This window comes from Trichosurus vulpecula, chromosome 2 (assembly GCF_011100635.1).
Source record: "Trichosurus vulpecula isolate mTriVul1 chromosome 2, mTriVul1.pri, whole genome shotgun sequence".
In the NCBI taxonomy this organism is placed as follows: domain Eukaryota; kingdom Metazoa; phylum Chordata; class Mammalia; order Diprotodontia; family Phalangeridae; genus Trichosurus; species Trichosurus vulpecula.
Genome location: NC_050574.1, coordinates 430,825,696 through 430,842,433, shown reverse-complemented (window position 1 = coordinate 430,842,433; position 16,738 = coordinate 430,825,696). Strand labels below are relative to the sequence as shown.

The window sequence follows — 16,738 nt, the reverse complement described above, 5'->3', positions numbered from 1 at the left end:
CTCAGCATTCCTATGCATTACTAACAAAGCCCAACAGCAAGAGATAGAAAGAGAAATTCCATTCAAAGTTACTGTAGACACTATAAAATATTTGGGAGTTTATCCGCCAAGACAAACCCAGGGCCTATATAAACATAATTATTAAACACTTTCCACGTGAATAAAGTCAGATCTAAATAAATGGAATAATATCAGTTGCTCATGATTAGGCCGAGCTAATATAATAAAAATGAATATTTTTCCTAAATCTATCTATTCAGTGCCATACCAATTGAACTACCAAAAAATTATTTTACAGAGCTGGATAAAATAATAACAAAATTCATCTGGAAGAACAAGAGGTCTAGAATATCTAGGGTATTAATGAAAAGAAATGCTAGAGAAGGTGGCCTAGCCATACCAGATATTAAACTGTACTATAGAGCAGCAGTCATCAAAACTACCTGGTACTGTCTAAGAAACAGAGTTGTGGATCAGTTGAATAGGATAGGTACACAAGATGGAGAAGTCAACGACTATAGCAATCTCCTCTTTGATAAACCCAAAGAGGCCAGCTTCTGGGCTAAGCATTCACTCTTTCACAAAAACTGCTGGGAAAATTGAAAAATGGTAGGGCTGAAACTGGACATAGACCAATATCTTACACCATATACCAAAATAAAGTCAAAATGGGTTCATGATTTAGGAATAAAGGCTGAAACTATAAGCAATTTGGGAGAGCAAGGAATAGTTTACCTATCAGATTTATAGAAAAGAAAAGAATTCATGACCCAACAAGAGATAGAGAGAGCATTACAAAATGCAAAATGGATAATTTTGATTATGTTAAATTGAAATGTTTTTGTACAAAAAAAGCCAATGCAACAAAGATTAGGAGGGAGGCAGAAAATTGGGAGAAAATCTTTACAACTAGTGTCACTGATAAAGGCCTCATTTCCAAAATATACAGGGTACTGAGCCAAATATATAGGAATACAAGTCATTCCCCAATTGAGAAATGGTCAAAGGATATGAACAGACAGTTTTCAGAGGAAGAAATTAATGATCTATAGGCATATGAAAAAATGTTCGAAATCACTTCTGATTAGAGAAATGCAAATTAAAACAACTCTTAGATACCACCTCTCTCCTGTCAGATTGGCTAAAATAACAGAACAGGAAAATGATAAATTTTGGAGAGGATGCGGGAAAATTAGAACATTGTTACATTGCTGGTGGAGTTGTGAACTGATCCAGCCATTTTAGAGAGCAATTTAGAACCTTGCCCATAGGGGTATAAAAATGTTCATACCCTTTGACCCAGAAATACCACTTCTAGGGTTGTATCCCAAAGAGATCACACAAGTGGGAAAAGGATCCGTATGTACAAAAATATTTATAGCAGCTTTTTTTGTGGTAGCTAAGAATTGGAAATCAAAGGGATGCCCATCAATTGGGGAATGGCTGAACAAGCTGTGGTATATGAAGGTACTGGAATACTATTGTGGTATAAGAAATGGGGATGATATGGACTTCACAACAACCTGGAAAAACCTACACGACATAATGCTGAGTGAGTGGAGCAGAGCCAGGAGAACATTATACACAACCACAGATATATTGATTCTGTGAGGACTAACCCTGACAGACTTTGCTCTTCTCAGCAACACAATGTGCAGAGACAGCTCCAAAGGACTCATGGTGGAGAGTGCTATCTACATCCAGAGAAAGAACTATGAAGTATGAATGCAGATCGAGGCACACTTCATGCTCGCCTTCCCCCCCCTTTTTTTTCTCTCTTTTGTATTTGTTTTTGGGTTGTGTTTTTTTTTTTTTGGTTCTGTTTCTTCTTTCTCATGATTCATTCCATTGGTCATAATTCTTCTCCACAACTTGACTAGTGTGTAAATTAATTCAATGTGAAGTTATACGTGGAAGTTATATGGGATTCCATGCCATCTTGGGGAGGGAGGGGGGGAGGGAGGGAAGAAAATCTGGAACTCAAAATTATGTAGAACCGAGTGTTGCAAACTAAAAATAAAAATAAAAAATAAGAAAATAAAAAATAAAAAAAATAATTTTCTATTAACACTTTTTTTTCTATTAACATATTTTCCTGATTTTATTCTGGGTTTTTATTTTAAATAAATTGTCTGATATATGGAATCAATGCCTTAATTGGTTCTGGTGAAGAAATTAAGAGAACATGTCACAGAGCATTATGAGATATAATTAATAGATATAAACGTAAAACTAAGTTGTAAGTTCCTGAGAGTAGCTAGGGAGTGTTATACTGTCAGGAGTTTGGCTGGATCTCAAACTTTTTTTTTCAATTTGTGAAATATTGATTTAAAAAGATTGCACCTCTTCTTTTCCCTTTCTTTTTTAGCAAGGCTATTTTGAGGTTAAGTTCATATGAGGATATTTTGCCTGGTATAGGTATGGCCAGGTTAGTTTCACTAAAGATAAATGTAGCCAAATATCCAAAAATTGATTAACAAGGGCAATAGATATTCTCTGGTAATTACTGTCTTAGGGTTGCAGTTGTAGTTGGCATAATTCTATCACGTTTCCTTATGTTTGCCTGAGTAGCTAAATCTAATGATTGGCATATTGGGATCAAAGAAAATATGTCAGAAGTCTTCTTAAACTCTTGTAGGAAAACCTGCATATCCAATAGAGGATCCAATTTCTTTTGAAGTATAACAAAATGGTGGTGTTACTTGGCAGAGTTGGCTTATAAAGTGAAGTGTTACTCCTTATGGGGTGGTCCTCACCTTCATGAATGTGGACATCATCATTTTTCTCAACTTTTTCCTTTAATTGGCCTCATAGATTTTATCTTAGTCCACATCTCTAGAGATTTTACCCCTTACTCAAAAACAGACCAAAACATTTGAACTAACTTAGAGAGGACAATGGGACTGAGGGAGGAATAAAATCATCTCAAGCTTCTTGTGCCTGTCAATTTGATTGTCATATGCCTCTTAAATCTAATTACTCATGACTCATACCCTAGGTTTAAGATTTGGTCCTGAGCCACAAAACTGCCTCTGGAAATACATGATGTGTAACGGAGAGTCCCAGCCCCCAGTTCAGAGAATATTTATATGTTATATAGCTATATGCTTCTGCATGATGAAGAAAAGCCTTTTCATATGCTGAGATGGAACAGCATACAAAAGGCTGTAATGGAGGAACTTAATCTATCTTCCCATCTAGAGGACAGGAAGAGAAAATTCTGGATTTAAATCTCTTTCCTTTTGAAAGAAAGGGCTGGTAAAGAAGAAGAGGGAGGCACTTCACCAATTGGACATACCTCTTGCTCCAGCTCTCTTGTGGCAGCAGTGAACCTGGACATGCTTAACAATAGCCCTGCTGGCTCACTATCCTCTGCTCTACTTCTTTAGCCTCTTATCTCTCCTCCTTATTCTCATTTACTTGGCTCCATTTACTTCCATTCCAAGAGTTTCTCTGGAAAATGCTGGCATTTGCTAACTTCCCCCTGGAGCTCCTCCCAAGTCTTTGAAATCCTTCTCCAGGTGAAGAGGAATTATGCTGTTTGTTCAGGACTACATCTCCTGGAAAAATACATAGCATGGAAGAAACTCTACACATAAGAAGTATATAGAAATAAGGGGTGGTCCAACAGGCAATCTTCCCTTCCTAGAAAATAGATTATGATATGTGGTCCTGGGCTATGGGAAGTACTTGCAGGTGGAGGCCCATATACAGCTTTGGACTAGAAACCCTGAAAGATACTTTGTCAGCCCAACAAAAGAAACTAGGGCATTACATTTGCTTTGGGTATAGTGAACAGATGACTCCATCCACTTCTCGAGCCAATGGTTTGTTTCTCATGAGCTTTTACAAACTCTATGTAGAGTGCCTAATCTTGCAGCAGCCTCATCCTTCAACATAGCTATAGTTTCATTTTATGACCTCTAGCTCTAGAGCCCACAAGTGGAGCCTGAAACAAGGTTTAAGGATTCCATATTTGTTTTACTCTACCATTCCTGCAGCAATGCACCAAAAGATGGAATCTGTGCTCTCCTACACTATCTTTGTTAACAGAAAAAAATAGTAACTGAACAATAATTTTGTTCTTTATAGTAGATTACTCCTTACCCTTTCAATGCCCCTAACTTTTTATTTTATAGTTTTTTTCATATTAATAATCTTCATCTATTTTCTTTTTAAAAATTATCCTTTCCCTGCCAGTGCTACTCCATTTTGTTTGATGCCGCTCAATTAGTAGTGTTGGTTGGAAGGAACCTAGGAGGTTATTTACTCTCAGACCTGCACATATATTACCTATATGCCCTGCCCACCAAGTAATCATCTGGCCTTTGAGGACCTCTAGTGAAAGATAATCTTCTTCATCTATAGTTAGTCTGTTCCATTTTTGTATATGCTGGTTGTTCTGTCCTTCTTACCTGCTGCCCACTCCATAGATTTCAATTTATGGTTTCTTCTGTAATAGTTAAAAATTTAAGGTAGACTGAGGCACAAAGTTCTGAGAATGATCAGTTTATTTGTAAAGTGTGAATTTACCAATAAATAGAACCCCACCTTCCTCAGTGAAGCTAAGACCCTGCATGAGGGGGATGATTCTTTTTTATAGTTCTAGGGGGAACAGAAAATAAGAAGGCTAGCATCATAGGTGGAATAAAATATGATTGGATGGATATTGGAAATGAGTGCTAACAACAGTCCCTTCTTTGCCTCCCGTGACTAAGAAATGGTCATTGTTTGAGTCCAGCGACATCTGTAAGGACAGAGATAGCAAATCAGACTTCTTTGGAAAACAAACAAGACTTCCTTTAAGGATAGCTTGGTGGTGTAAGAATACTAGACCAGACTACCTGGTGTCCATCTGCATCCTTCGAGGGTAACAGATCCCTTGATGTAAGAATAGGACACTGATTAACAGAAGAACTGGATTTTTAAACTTAACTGCCAGTTAAATTTCTGATTAAGTTCGGAGACAAAGAATCATGATAGGATAAAGCAATTAATTGTAAATAGTATCAATTAAATAAAAGACACAGAATCAATCTGATTATTTCACTTTTGTGATTCTTTGAATCTACTCTGGGAAATTAATTATTACTCCTAATCTGATCTTTTTAGAATTTCTTCCCACTTGTGTTCCTTCTCCTTTGTTATTATGTCAGAATGTGAGTGGAAAAATATTGGCTTAGAAATGGCAGATGCCATGCTTTTCTCCCTTCCTAATACCTCTCTCTTGTGTTCCATTCCTCATTGTCATTACAGGTATATTTATATGACTTGGCCATAACTCAAAAACGAGAGGCCCTGACTTTCAAACACCAGGGTTGAATTCATCTATAAGATAAAATAATATTAATGTAAAAGAACACTTAAGTTATTCATCTTTAATTAAAGCCTCTTGATCCTATTTAATTTAAATCAAAGGCCTTTAATTTTTTGGTGGGGAAGAGCTGTATTTTATTTATCTGAAACCTTGAGACCATTCAAGGATAGGGAAGCTTCAGGTTTGCTGTTGCCTCTTTAATTGATCACTTGGTAAGCCATGTGGAAAGATTTTGTCTAATACCTCCTCTTTGCTTAAAATGCCCTTGAACTACAGGGAAGAGGACATGGAGGAGGTGGCCACTGAGAGGTTGATCAGGTTGGATCCTGGAAACAGCTGGTTGTGGACCTTTGATTTATCTGATTAACTTTAATTAATAGAGCAAAATTTATTGAATAATCAAAATCTGTCCCTAAAAATAATTTTAATAGTATTAGAAAGTAAAAGGTATTAGTGTCAAAAGATAATTTGTTACACAATGTATTAATTTAGAGTAATCACAGTTTATGTATATTTTTGTCCCTTAGGTGGCAGCATATGACTTCAGTCTTCCAATTAGTGTTAATTTCACTGAGTCGTCAACACTCTCCTACCTTTGTTCTACATCACATTCTTTTGACACTCAATTGTCGCCTTCTTTAGTCCCGCTAATAGCTCCACTGGTACCACCATGTAGTGTCAAAGCGATTGGTAGGTGAATTGAATGATTGGGACAAGGTTTTGGGTACAAAATATTTGAAATGTATAGAAACTTTAGGAATGCAATTAAATTTATGTTCCAGACTTTAGAAGGAACAGAAGCTAGGTTATATAAGAGATTTTTTTTTTAACATACCACAGTCATATTATGATCCATAGCAATGACTTCATATCATTAGTGCAAACAGAACAGAGGATGTTCACATAGCCCGCATCAGGTAAGTGTACTTAGTTCCATCAATTTTTCTTTTTACCCTAACTTAAGCTGCTTCTGTTTTAGTATTTTAAAATACATAATGAAGAGATGTTGGTTTTATATAGATTGAAAAGTTTCTGTCATGCATGAAAGTCAGTCAACCAAAATTCATTGTGTGTACTATGTATAAGGCACTATGCTTAAACACTGGGGATACAAAGAAAGGTAAAACATAGTCCTTGCTCTCAAGGACCCCTTAGCTTTATGGGGTTAAGTACAAACGAACTATGTACAGGATGGCAATAATCGCCAGAAGGAAGGCAGTAGAATTAAGGGTGATTGGGAAAGGCTTCTTGATGAAGGTGAGATTTTAGTTGGGACTTGAAGAAAGCCAGGGAAGCCAAAAGGTAGAAATAAGGAGCTTATATGGCCTTGCTGTCTGGAGGACAGCCAGTGAAAATGTTTGGTATTGGGAGATGAAATGTCTTGTTATTGCTTATTGGATAAGACATGTACATGCACAGATGTGGAAAAGTATTAAAATGCTGAAGTGTCTTTATTAAAGTTCTAGAATACTAAAATGATATCTCCTCTTATGCCTTGTCCTCAGCCTATTAATTTGTTAAACAAAGCAGAATGTGAACATAATCATACGTGAAGATTTCTTCATTTCAACTAATCAATCACTCAAAAACCATTTATTAAGTGTTTACTATGGAGTAGGCGTTGAGTTAAGCACTGGGGATACAAAGAAAAGCCATCAAGAAGCTCACATTCTAGTGGGTGTGACTTGTATATAAAAAGTTCATTGAAGATACAGAGTAGATGGAAGGTAACCTTATAGAAGACACTAGCAGGTAGAGGTCTTAGTACATCTGTAGAAGGTGAAAATAAAGCCCTTGGCTTCTTTCAAGACTCAGCTAAAAGAGGGGGAAGTGAGAAGGAATCACATTACCCTACCCCTGGGCTACAGTTGGCAATGGCACAGAAATGGGAACTGGAGTGTTGTGTACAAGGAATTTGAGCCAATTGTTAATGTGTTTGGATTGGAGGGCATGGAGGGAGTAATGCCTATAAGGCTGCAGAGGTAGGAAGCTGCTAGGTTGTAAAGAAGACAAACAAGGGAGTTTATATTTGGTACTGGGGATTGTAGAGAATGATTAGAGTTTATTGATTAGGAGAGTGCCATGGTCAGATGTATGCATGAACAAATTAGTTTGGCAGAAGTGTGAAGAATAGATTAGGGTGAGTAGAAACTTGAGACAGGGAGACAATTTTGAAGGCTATTGCAGTACAGATTAGAGGAATGAGGGTATGAACTAGGGAAGTTGTTGTGTGAGTGACAAAAAGGGGATGTTACAAAAAATGTCATTCAGGTAGAAATAGGTAACTAACTAGATATATAGGCCAAGTGAGAGTGAGAATTCAGGGATGAGACTCAGGTTGCAAATCTGGGTGACTGGGAGTTTTGCTGGTATCTTCGACAGTAATGGAGAAGTTCAGAATGGGATGAGCTTTGGGAAAAAATGATGCCTAAGGGAAAATTAGTTTAAAATGTCCAGTATGGAGTTAGTAATGTGGGACCAAACAATGGGGACAAACTAGAATTAGATATAGAGATTTGGAATTTATTATCTTAGAGGTAATAATTGAACCCACAGAAGCTGATGAGATCATCAAGTAAAATCAATGTTTAAAGAAAGGAGAAGAGGGCTCAGGACAGAGACTTTGGAGACATTCATGGTTAGTGACTGTGACTTGGAAAAAGATCTAGCAAAGGAGGTTGAGAAGGCATTGTCATTAAACTAGGAGGAGAACCAGCTGAGAGCAGTGCCTGGAAAACCTAGAGTGAAGAGAGTGCCAAGCAGAATAACTTGATATACAGTGTCAAAGGCTACAGACTCCGACCATAGAGATCCAGAATTTCTCAAACTCTCAAGGTTACTTCCAAGCTGAACACATCCACCTTGAAAATGATATCTACCAAGGACAGGAAAAGGCAGTCAGGGGCCTATGCTAAAGTCCCCTACTCTAGCTTCCATGTGGGAATTAACATCACAGTGCCAATGTGGAGAAAGGCTAGTCCTTTTTAACCCCTCACAGAAAGTCTGTCTGAAAAGTCAATGGAAGAGAGTCATCTGAAAGGGGAATCTTCTTTTAACTGTTGTAGCAGTCAGCCCTCTTGTTGAGTCATGCCTGAGAAGTGAATGAAGGGACCACTCAGGGCCTTCTGTGTCATATCAGAGAAAGAGCTCCTTTTAGCTCTTTTAGCTCAGCCAATAAGTTCATCCTCCCCAAAGGACCCAAATGGTGACTCATAGATGTGTTCAGCCAGAAGAAGACAGGGGATATCTGTTTGAGATTTATATACCACACATTACAGATTGTGATTTTGGAGCAAGCAGTTTTGAATGAATGATGAGGTTGGAAGCCAGAATAGGGAGAAAATTTAGAAGAGAGTAAGAGGAGAAGAAATAGAAGCACCTCACATAGATTGCTTTTTTACGGACTTGAACTGAAAAGGGGAAGGCAGATACAGAGTGATAGTGTCAGAGTTGGAGTTGGAGGAAGTGGGGATAGTAGGATCTAGTGAGGGATTTTTTCAGGATGGAGGGAAACATGAGCATGTTTGTAGGTAGCAGGAAAGGAACCAGTATTTAGGGAGAGATTGAAGATTATAGTGAAGGCAACCTTCTGGAGAAGACTGCAAGGGAATGGAATCAAGGGGTTGGTATTGGCAAGTAGAAGGTCCATCACTTCATTTGTTGTAAGTTCTGAAATCAAAGAATGAATTCCAAGACTACAAGTGTGAATGTACTTGAACATGTGATATACTTTGGTATTTTATTTAGTTTGTGGTATGACTTCCTTTGAAGTATATAAGATGCTTTTCTTCTCATTTTGTTTTCTGAATTTTATATGACTTTTGAACTTCAGCTTAACAAACTCATGATTTTCAAAATAATACATCTATTTTCAGTTGAGTTAAAATAATGAAAAATTAAGGCACTGAATCAGAAGGACTGGTTGTTATTTTGTCTTGCACATTATTATATTGTTTTGACATAATGTCAAATTATCAGTTGAAATGACCTAAATCTTTGCATTCTGTGCTGAAAAGCCAAAATACCTGGAAAATTAACTGTAAATTTACAAATTTTTTTTGCTAAGGATTTTTTATATATATATATATATATATATATATATATATATGTAATATACACACACACACACACACACACACGAGCTAATTTGAAGGAAAAAAGTTTGATGTGGGGCCTAAATTATTTTTAAAAATCCATTAAAATGTGTTATAATGTTTCATATCTTTAAGATTTAATCAGTGTGAATGAATTTTCCCAACAAGATCAGAACTCCTCTAATCCTCACTGAATGTCTTTTTTCAGTTCCTGTGTCTATAGACAGTTATTAACTGGTGGTCAGTTATCTAGGCTGGACCTTAATCAATAGCCTATCATGTACTTGAAGCATTTCTAGGCAGTTTTCAGCTTCAGCATTGTTTTCCCTACCTCTCATATCTTGCTATCTCTTCCTCTACACATCTTGCATCAGACCACTTTTTTTTACTCATGCAGCCACCATTTTATTTCAAGCCCCCATCTCCTCTCACTTTTACCATTTCAATAGCCTCCTAATTGGTGTCACTGCCTCAAGTTGCCTCCCTGTCCAGTCCTCCACCTGGCCGCTAAAGCGATTTTCCTTAAGCACAGAGCTGACCATGTCGATCCCATACTTAATAAACTGCAGTGATTTCCTATTACCTTTAAGATCAAAAACAGACAAATTGTTTAGCATATAAAGCCCTTTACTGCCAGACTTTGACCTATCTTCCTGGTCATTATACATTACTCTTTTTATACTTTCTAGTCCTGCCAAGTTAGCCTCCTTGCTATTTATTCATCATATACCATGTTCCATTTCTGCTTTTACATGGATGTTCTTTATTAGTCTGGAATGTACGCCATCCTCTACTTCGCAAATTCAAATTCCTAATTTTCTTCAAAGCTCAGCTCTAGGGCCTCCTCATATGTATGTGGCCTTCCTTGATGTCACCATCTGTGAATGCCTTCCTCTGCCCCTAATTAACTTGATCCTTTTCTGTATATATCTTATCAATGTTGTCTCTACTGCCAGCATATAAGCTCCTTGAGGTCAGGGTGGGTTCCATTTCTGTCTTTGTATCCCCAGCTACTGGAGGATGTGTTAGTCTTAAGTCAGGCACCTAGTATAGTGCCTGAAACAGGGTAGGCACTTAATAAATGCATGCTGATGACTTGATCACTCACAGAGTATAAAAATTCATATTTAGAAGAAACCTTAGAGGAACCTTAGGGGTGATATAGAAGTAAAAATATTCTGGTTCTAAGATTACATATTAAATATGTTTGCCTTGGATTTTTTCAAATTGAATGATAACCTTGAAAATTAGTAATGTGCTGGTATTATTAATGATAAATACGATAATGTTTTCCTTTTTCTTAGTATTACAGCCACCACTGAAATTATCCAATACAGAATTTTCCTTTGACGTTTCTTTAAATAATGTACCATTGGATTTTTGTGATGGAAACCAGAATAATCAGGTAGTTATACAAAATTTAGTCATTTTAATAATAATGTTTATGTATATAACTTTTAATTTATTGTGTGAGCTTTTAAATACTGCATGATAAAAGTGATCTTCTTTGAGGAATGTTACCAAATTTATTATATACATACTAAATGGAGAAATATGTTAGTGTTATGCCTAATCTCTGCTTTAATATGTAAAGGAAAAAAGCAAACATTAAAAATATTCTAAGTACTTAATGAGTCATGGTACCTACCATAAAATACAGGATAAGTAGATATATGTATATGTATATGTGTATCTAGATATTTATATTTGAATTGGATCTGTGATTTCTTCATTAAGAGGAACTCATAGGGAATTTCCAGTGAGCAAACTTCCTCTACCAAAGCAGGTCCTACTCTTGTGACTTATTATAGTCACAGAGAGTTGCAACTTATATTTTTTTTGGAGGCAATCAGAGTTAAGTGACTTGCCCAAGGTAACGCAGGTAGTAAGTATCTGAGACTGGATTTAAACTCAGGTCCTCCTGACTCCAGGGCCCACGATCTGTGACACCTAGCTACCCTTAGCAAGTTATATTTTTCGAGAGGCCATATACTGTGTTGGATATGGAGGCATCCTTGGAGTCAAGAAGACCTAGGTCCAAGTCCTGCCTCTGACACACACTGTATGGCCCAGGAAAAATAATCTAATCTTTCAGTATCCTAGGCAAACTTGTAAGAAACTGCACAATCTAAATTGTTAAGTTTTCTACTTGACATGCCCACACACATATCTAGGTGGAATAAAGGTTATACATTGTAAAATGCAGGCTTGTATTCATCAAATAAACAATATATTAGCACCGTTTTATTCCCCCCTCCCACCATCCCTGGACCCCAACAGCTTCTGGTTCTGCTTTAAGAAGAAACTCCTGAATATGGGATTTAAGCAGTGGGAAAAGACTTAAAGGAGATTGGTCCGCTTGTGTCTTGGGTGTTCTGACACAATTATATCTTCACTGTTAGTATTCTTAAATCTCTTATTAGAATTTCATTTAGTTGGAAGAATATGAATGAGTATTTAAGCTCCCCTGTGTTATCATATGACTTATGAGAAGTGGCAGATCATTGTCCTAGAGCCAGAAGGGAACTCCGAAGCCATTTAGTTAACCCCCCTCATTTTATACTTGAGGAACGTCGGTTCTAGGGAACTTGAATAATTTGTTTAAGGTTGCATGGATATAGATATCCGAGGCATGATTTGAACCCAGATATTCTCAGTACAGAGTCAACGTTCTTTTCATTATATCGTTCTAGTTTATAATTCTATTTATTTACTATCTTTTTTTTTAAATAAGAAGCATAGCATAGTAGCCAGAGGTCTGCTTTGAAGCCAGAAAGATTTGGATTCATATCCAATCTCTGACACACATTAGCTGTCTGACTCTGGTATGTCACTCTAATTCTCAGTGCGCTAGGCAGCTTTCTAAGAATCTAAGGTGCAGAGAAGGTCTTGGCTTGTACTGCTGGAGGAAATTCCTCACTGGAAGCTCCCTGGACTAATGAAATCATAGGTGTAGTTCCTATTCTGTTTTTGCAAATGTCATAGGCATATATTAAAATTATTACGGGCAGCTAGGTGGCTCAATGGATAGAGTGCAAAGCCTGGAGTCAGGAAGACTGATCTTCGTGAGTTCAAATCTGGCCTCAGAATCTTATTGTGTGACACTGGGAAAGTCACTTAACCCTATTTGCTTCAGTTTCCTCATCTGTCAAATGAGCTGGAGAAGGAAATGGCAAACCACTTCAGTATCTTCACCAAGAAAACCCCAAAAGACATCACAAAGACTTGGACGTGACTAAAAAACCACTCAACAACAACAACAAAAACACGATTACACACTAGACAACTATATTAACTCTCAGATTTTAAACACAGGAGACGCAAAGCAGGGAGAGAGGTAATTTCCTGTGGTCATCTTTTAGGAGAGGGTTTGGGTGAAGTTTGGCAGTTGTGACCCTTCACTCTGCCATCTTGACTGCACTTCTCAGTATATATATGTTGAATAAACACTTTAGTGGATAATGAACTGGAACCTGCATCAAACAGTAAGAGGATAGCGGACTGGATATCTTTGGGAAACTCTTTGATTTCCTCAAAGTTTTTCTTTGATTTATAAGAAAACATGGTTTGGGATGAGCACTGTTGAAGAGATTAAAACAATTGTGAGATCACACATCCTTTTAAATATTAAAGAATAATAGGCATTTGTGAGCAACATTTTCACATCTTCAATAGAAAATAATCTATATACCTCAGGAAAGAATACTATGTGGGAGAGAAGACCTGAGATAATGTAATATGGAGCAAAATGTGGTGTTGAATGTTTTAAATTATATAGAACTTTGAAATTGAGATGTCAGCTCTACATGTGAACTGTGTCAAGTGTGTACTCTATTGCTGAAGTCAGGAGTTGAAAAATCCACCTTTGTTCCACCTCCAACTTTAAATCAGTAACATTGGAAGAAAGCCTGTTTTGGTCATATTGATGGATTAGGTCCCAGAGCAACTAGATCACGAAGACGGGCAATATCCTTCTTTCCCATATGGGGTATGTGTGCTACTGTTTTTATCCAAATGAGTAATCAGTCTTTTTAGGTCTTTGTACAAGGGGAAGATTAACATGCGATGGTTGTAAGGATAAGAACTATAACTTAATGGACTTTCCCAAATCAGGCTTTCCTGAAGCATGAGGAGTCTAACCTTTGTATCTCCTTAAGCATGACATTTTCTTCACAGAAGTGGAGGCAGATGAGGAAGAGTTCCAGAGAGATTAGTGTGCGTGTTTGTGTGTGTGTGTGTGTGTGTGTGTGTGTGTGTTGTGGGGGGGTGTTTGGGGAAACAGGAGAAATGCTAGAATGATTGGTATTTTGTACTTTGTGCTCTCATCCGTCATGGTATTTACCTACTCGTACAAATTGTATCCCCTCCACACCCTCCAATTTGGTGTGATTCTTATTTGTCTTTCCATAAATCCTCCTTAGAAGATCCACAGAGCCTGCCAAAGGACTGTCTTTCATTCTTTCAACACTATAGGTATATCACTGTAGTCCTCAAGTATTTGATTCTTATCTTAGTATATAACCAGCCATTGCCAGATTGCCTCAGAGGTGCATGGTACGTGCAGCTCAGCTAAAATCTGGTGTTCTACAAGAAGCCTTTTCAATCCTCCATAAAATAGTGCCTTCCTAGCTAGTGATTATCTCCAATTTAGCCTGTATGAGTCTTTTTTTTGGTATGCAGATGTATGCATATCATCTCCCCCACTAAACTGTGAATTCCTTTTCCTGTTTTGCATTTCTTTGTATTCCCAGTTTTTGGCACAGTACTCAGCATACAGAGTTGCTTAATAAATGCTTGTCTTTATATATATATATGTACATATATATGTGTACATATGTATATGTGCATGTGTATGAATGTATGTGTACATACACACATACTTGGTAATGTCTTTTATGTTACTTTTCCCATAGAAGTTATGACTGGAACATATTATAACCTGCTTATAGCCAGTATTTTTTCAAGACCTTTGAGTAATTTGTAATTAGGATTCTTCTGTGATTATAGTATTCTATGATTTTCATTTTTTAGTTTAATTTTTTAATCCTCAAAAATCTTTTTTCTCTCTCTGCCACATACTCCCTTCTACCCCACTGAAATTTAAAAACAGAACAAATCAAAACCTTTATTACAAATATGCATAGTCAAGAAAAACAATTTCCTGCATTGACTATGTATGTCCAGAAAATGTATGTCTTCATTGTGAATCCTGATTCTATCACTTGTCAGGAAGAGGGTAGCATGCTTCATCATTGGTATTATAGAATTTTGGTCAATCAATGCATTGATTGGAGTTCTTAATTCTTTCAAAATTGTACTTGTTATAGTGTAAATATTTCTTCTAATTCTGCTCACTTCATTCCACATCAGTTCATATAAGTCTTTTGAGGTTCCTTTGAAACTATCCCCTTCATCATTTCATATGGTACAATTTTATTCCATCATGTTTATATGCCATAATTCATTCAGCCATTCTTCAATTGATGTGAAGTCTCTTAGTTTCCAGTTCTTTGCCAGAATAAAGAGTTGTCATAAATGTCTTTGGGGCAGCTAGGTGGTGCAGCGGATAGAACACTGGGCTTGGAATCAGGAAGATCTGAGTTCAAATGAATGGGCAAGTCACTTAACTCCTATTTGCCTCAGTTCCTCATCTGTAAAATGGGGACATACTGGAGAAGGAAGTGGCAAACCACTCTAGTATCTTTGCCAAGAAAATCCCATGGATGAGGTCAGACATGACTGAACAAAATTATACATAAATATTTTTGTGCATGTGTGTTCCTCTTCTTCTTTCTTTGCTCTCTTTGGGCTATAGGCCTAGGAGTTGTACTTTTGGATCAAAGAATATGCATAATTTAATGATTTATTGGGGGCATATTTCCAAATTGCTTTCTAGAATGGATGCATAAATTCACAGTTCCTCTGATAGTTTATAATTTGCCGCTTTACCCATAACCCTTTAAGCATTTGTCATTTTCCTTTCTTTATCAGTTTTACAATTTTTTTTCTTTTTTTGTCTTTTTTTTTTAAATTTAAATTTATTTATTTAACATATTTGGTTTTCAGCATTGATTTTCACAACAGTTTGAATTACAAATTTTCTCCCCATTTCTACCCTCCCCCCCCACTCCAAGATGGCTTATATTCTGGTTGCCTTGTTCCCCAGTCAGCCCTCCCCTCTATCACCCCCCCTCCACTCTCATCCCCTTTTTCCTTCCTTTCTTGTAGGGCAAGATAAATTTCTACGCCCCATTGCCTGTGTATCTTATTTTTTAGTTGCATGCAAAAACTTTTTTTGTTTTTGAACATCTGATTTTAAAACTTTGAGTTCCAAATTCTCTCCCCTCTTCCCTTCCCACCCACCCTCCCTAAGAAGTCAAGCAATTCAACCTAGGCCATACATGTATCTTTATGTATAACCCTTCCACAATACTCATGTTGTGAAAGGCTAACTACATTTTGCTCCTTCCCAACCCATCCTGCTTTATTGAATTTTCTCCCTTAACCCTGGCCCCTTTCCAAAGTGTTTGTTTTGATTACCTCCACCCCCATCTGCCCTCCCCTCCATCATCCCCCCCCCCTTTTATGTTTTTTTTATCTTCCTCCCTCTTCTTTCCTGTGGGGTAAGATACCCAACTGAGTATGTATGGTATTCCCTCCTCAGGCCAAATCTGATGAGAGCAAGGTTCACTCATTCCCCCCTCACCTGCCCTCTCCCCTCCTCCCACAGAACTGCTTCCTCTTGCCACCTTTATGCGAGATAAGCCACCCCAGTCTATCTCTCCCTATCTCCCTCTCTCAGTATGTTGCTCTCTCATCCCTTAATTTCATTTTATTTCTTTTAGATATCTTCCCTTCATCTTCAACTCACCCTGTGTCTGCTCTCTCTCTTTTACATATATATATATGTATATATAAACACACACATATATATATACACATACATACATATACACATAGATATATACATACATACACATTCACTTATATATATACATAAACATACACACACACACACACACACACACACACACATATATATATATATATATATATATATATATATATATATATATATATATATATGCATATTCCCTTCAAATGCCCTAATACTGAGGTCTCATGAATCATACACATCATCTTTCCGTGTAGGAATGTAAACAAAACAGTTCAACTTTAGTAAGTCCCTTGCAATTTCCGTTTCTTGATTACCTTTTCATGCTTCTCTTGATTCTTGTGTTTGAAAGTCAAATTTTCTATTCAGTTCTGGTCTTTTCACTGAGAAAGCTTGAAAGTCCTCTATTTTATTGAAAATCCATATTTTGCC

The 16,738-nt window shown here is 37.0% G+C and overlaps 1 protein-coding gene across 1 annotated transcript in view; it reads left to right on the top strand.

Moving 5' to 3' along the window:
• Positions 1-16,738, top strand: part of CFAP47 (cilia and flagella associated protein 47) — a 965,255-nt gene that overhangs the window by 158,649 nt on the left and 789,868 nt on the right. The window contains exons 22-25 of the mRNA XM_036744194.1: positions 5,845-6,007; positions 10,716-10,816; positions 11,649-11,697; positions 12,293-12,297. Coding sequence (XP_036600089.1) covers positions 5,845-6,007; positions 10,716-10,816; positions 11,649-11,697; positions 12,293-12,297 — 318 coding nt within the window. The remainder of the gene's footprint in view (positions 1-5,844; positions 6,008-10,715; positions 10,817-11,648; positions 11,698-12,292; positions 12,298-16,738) is intronic.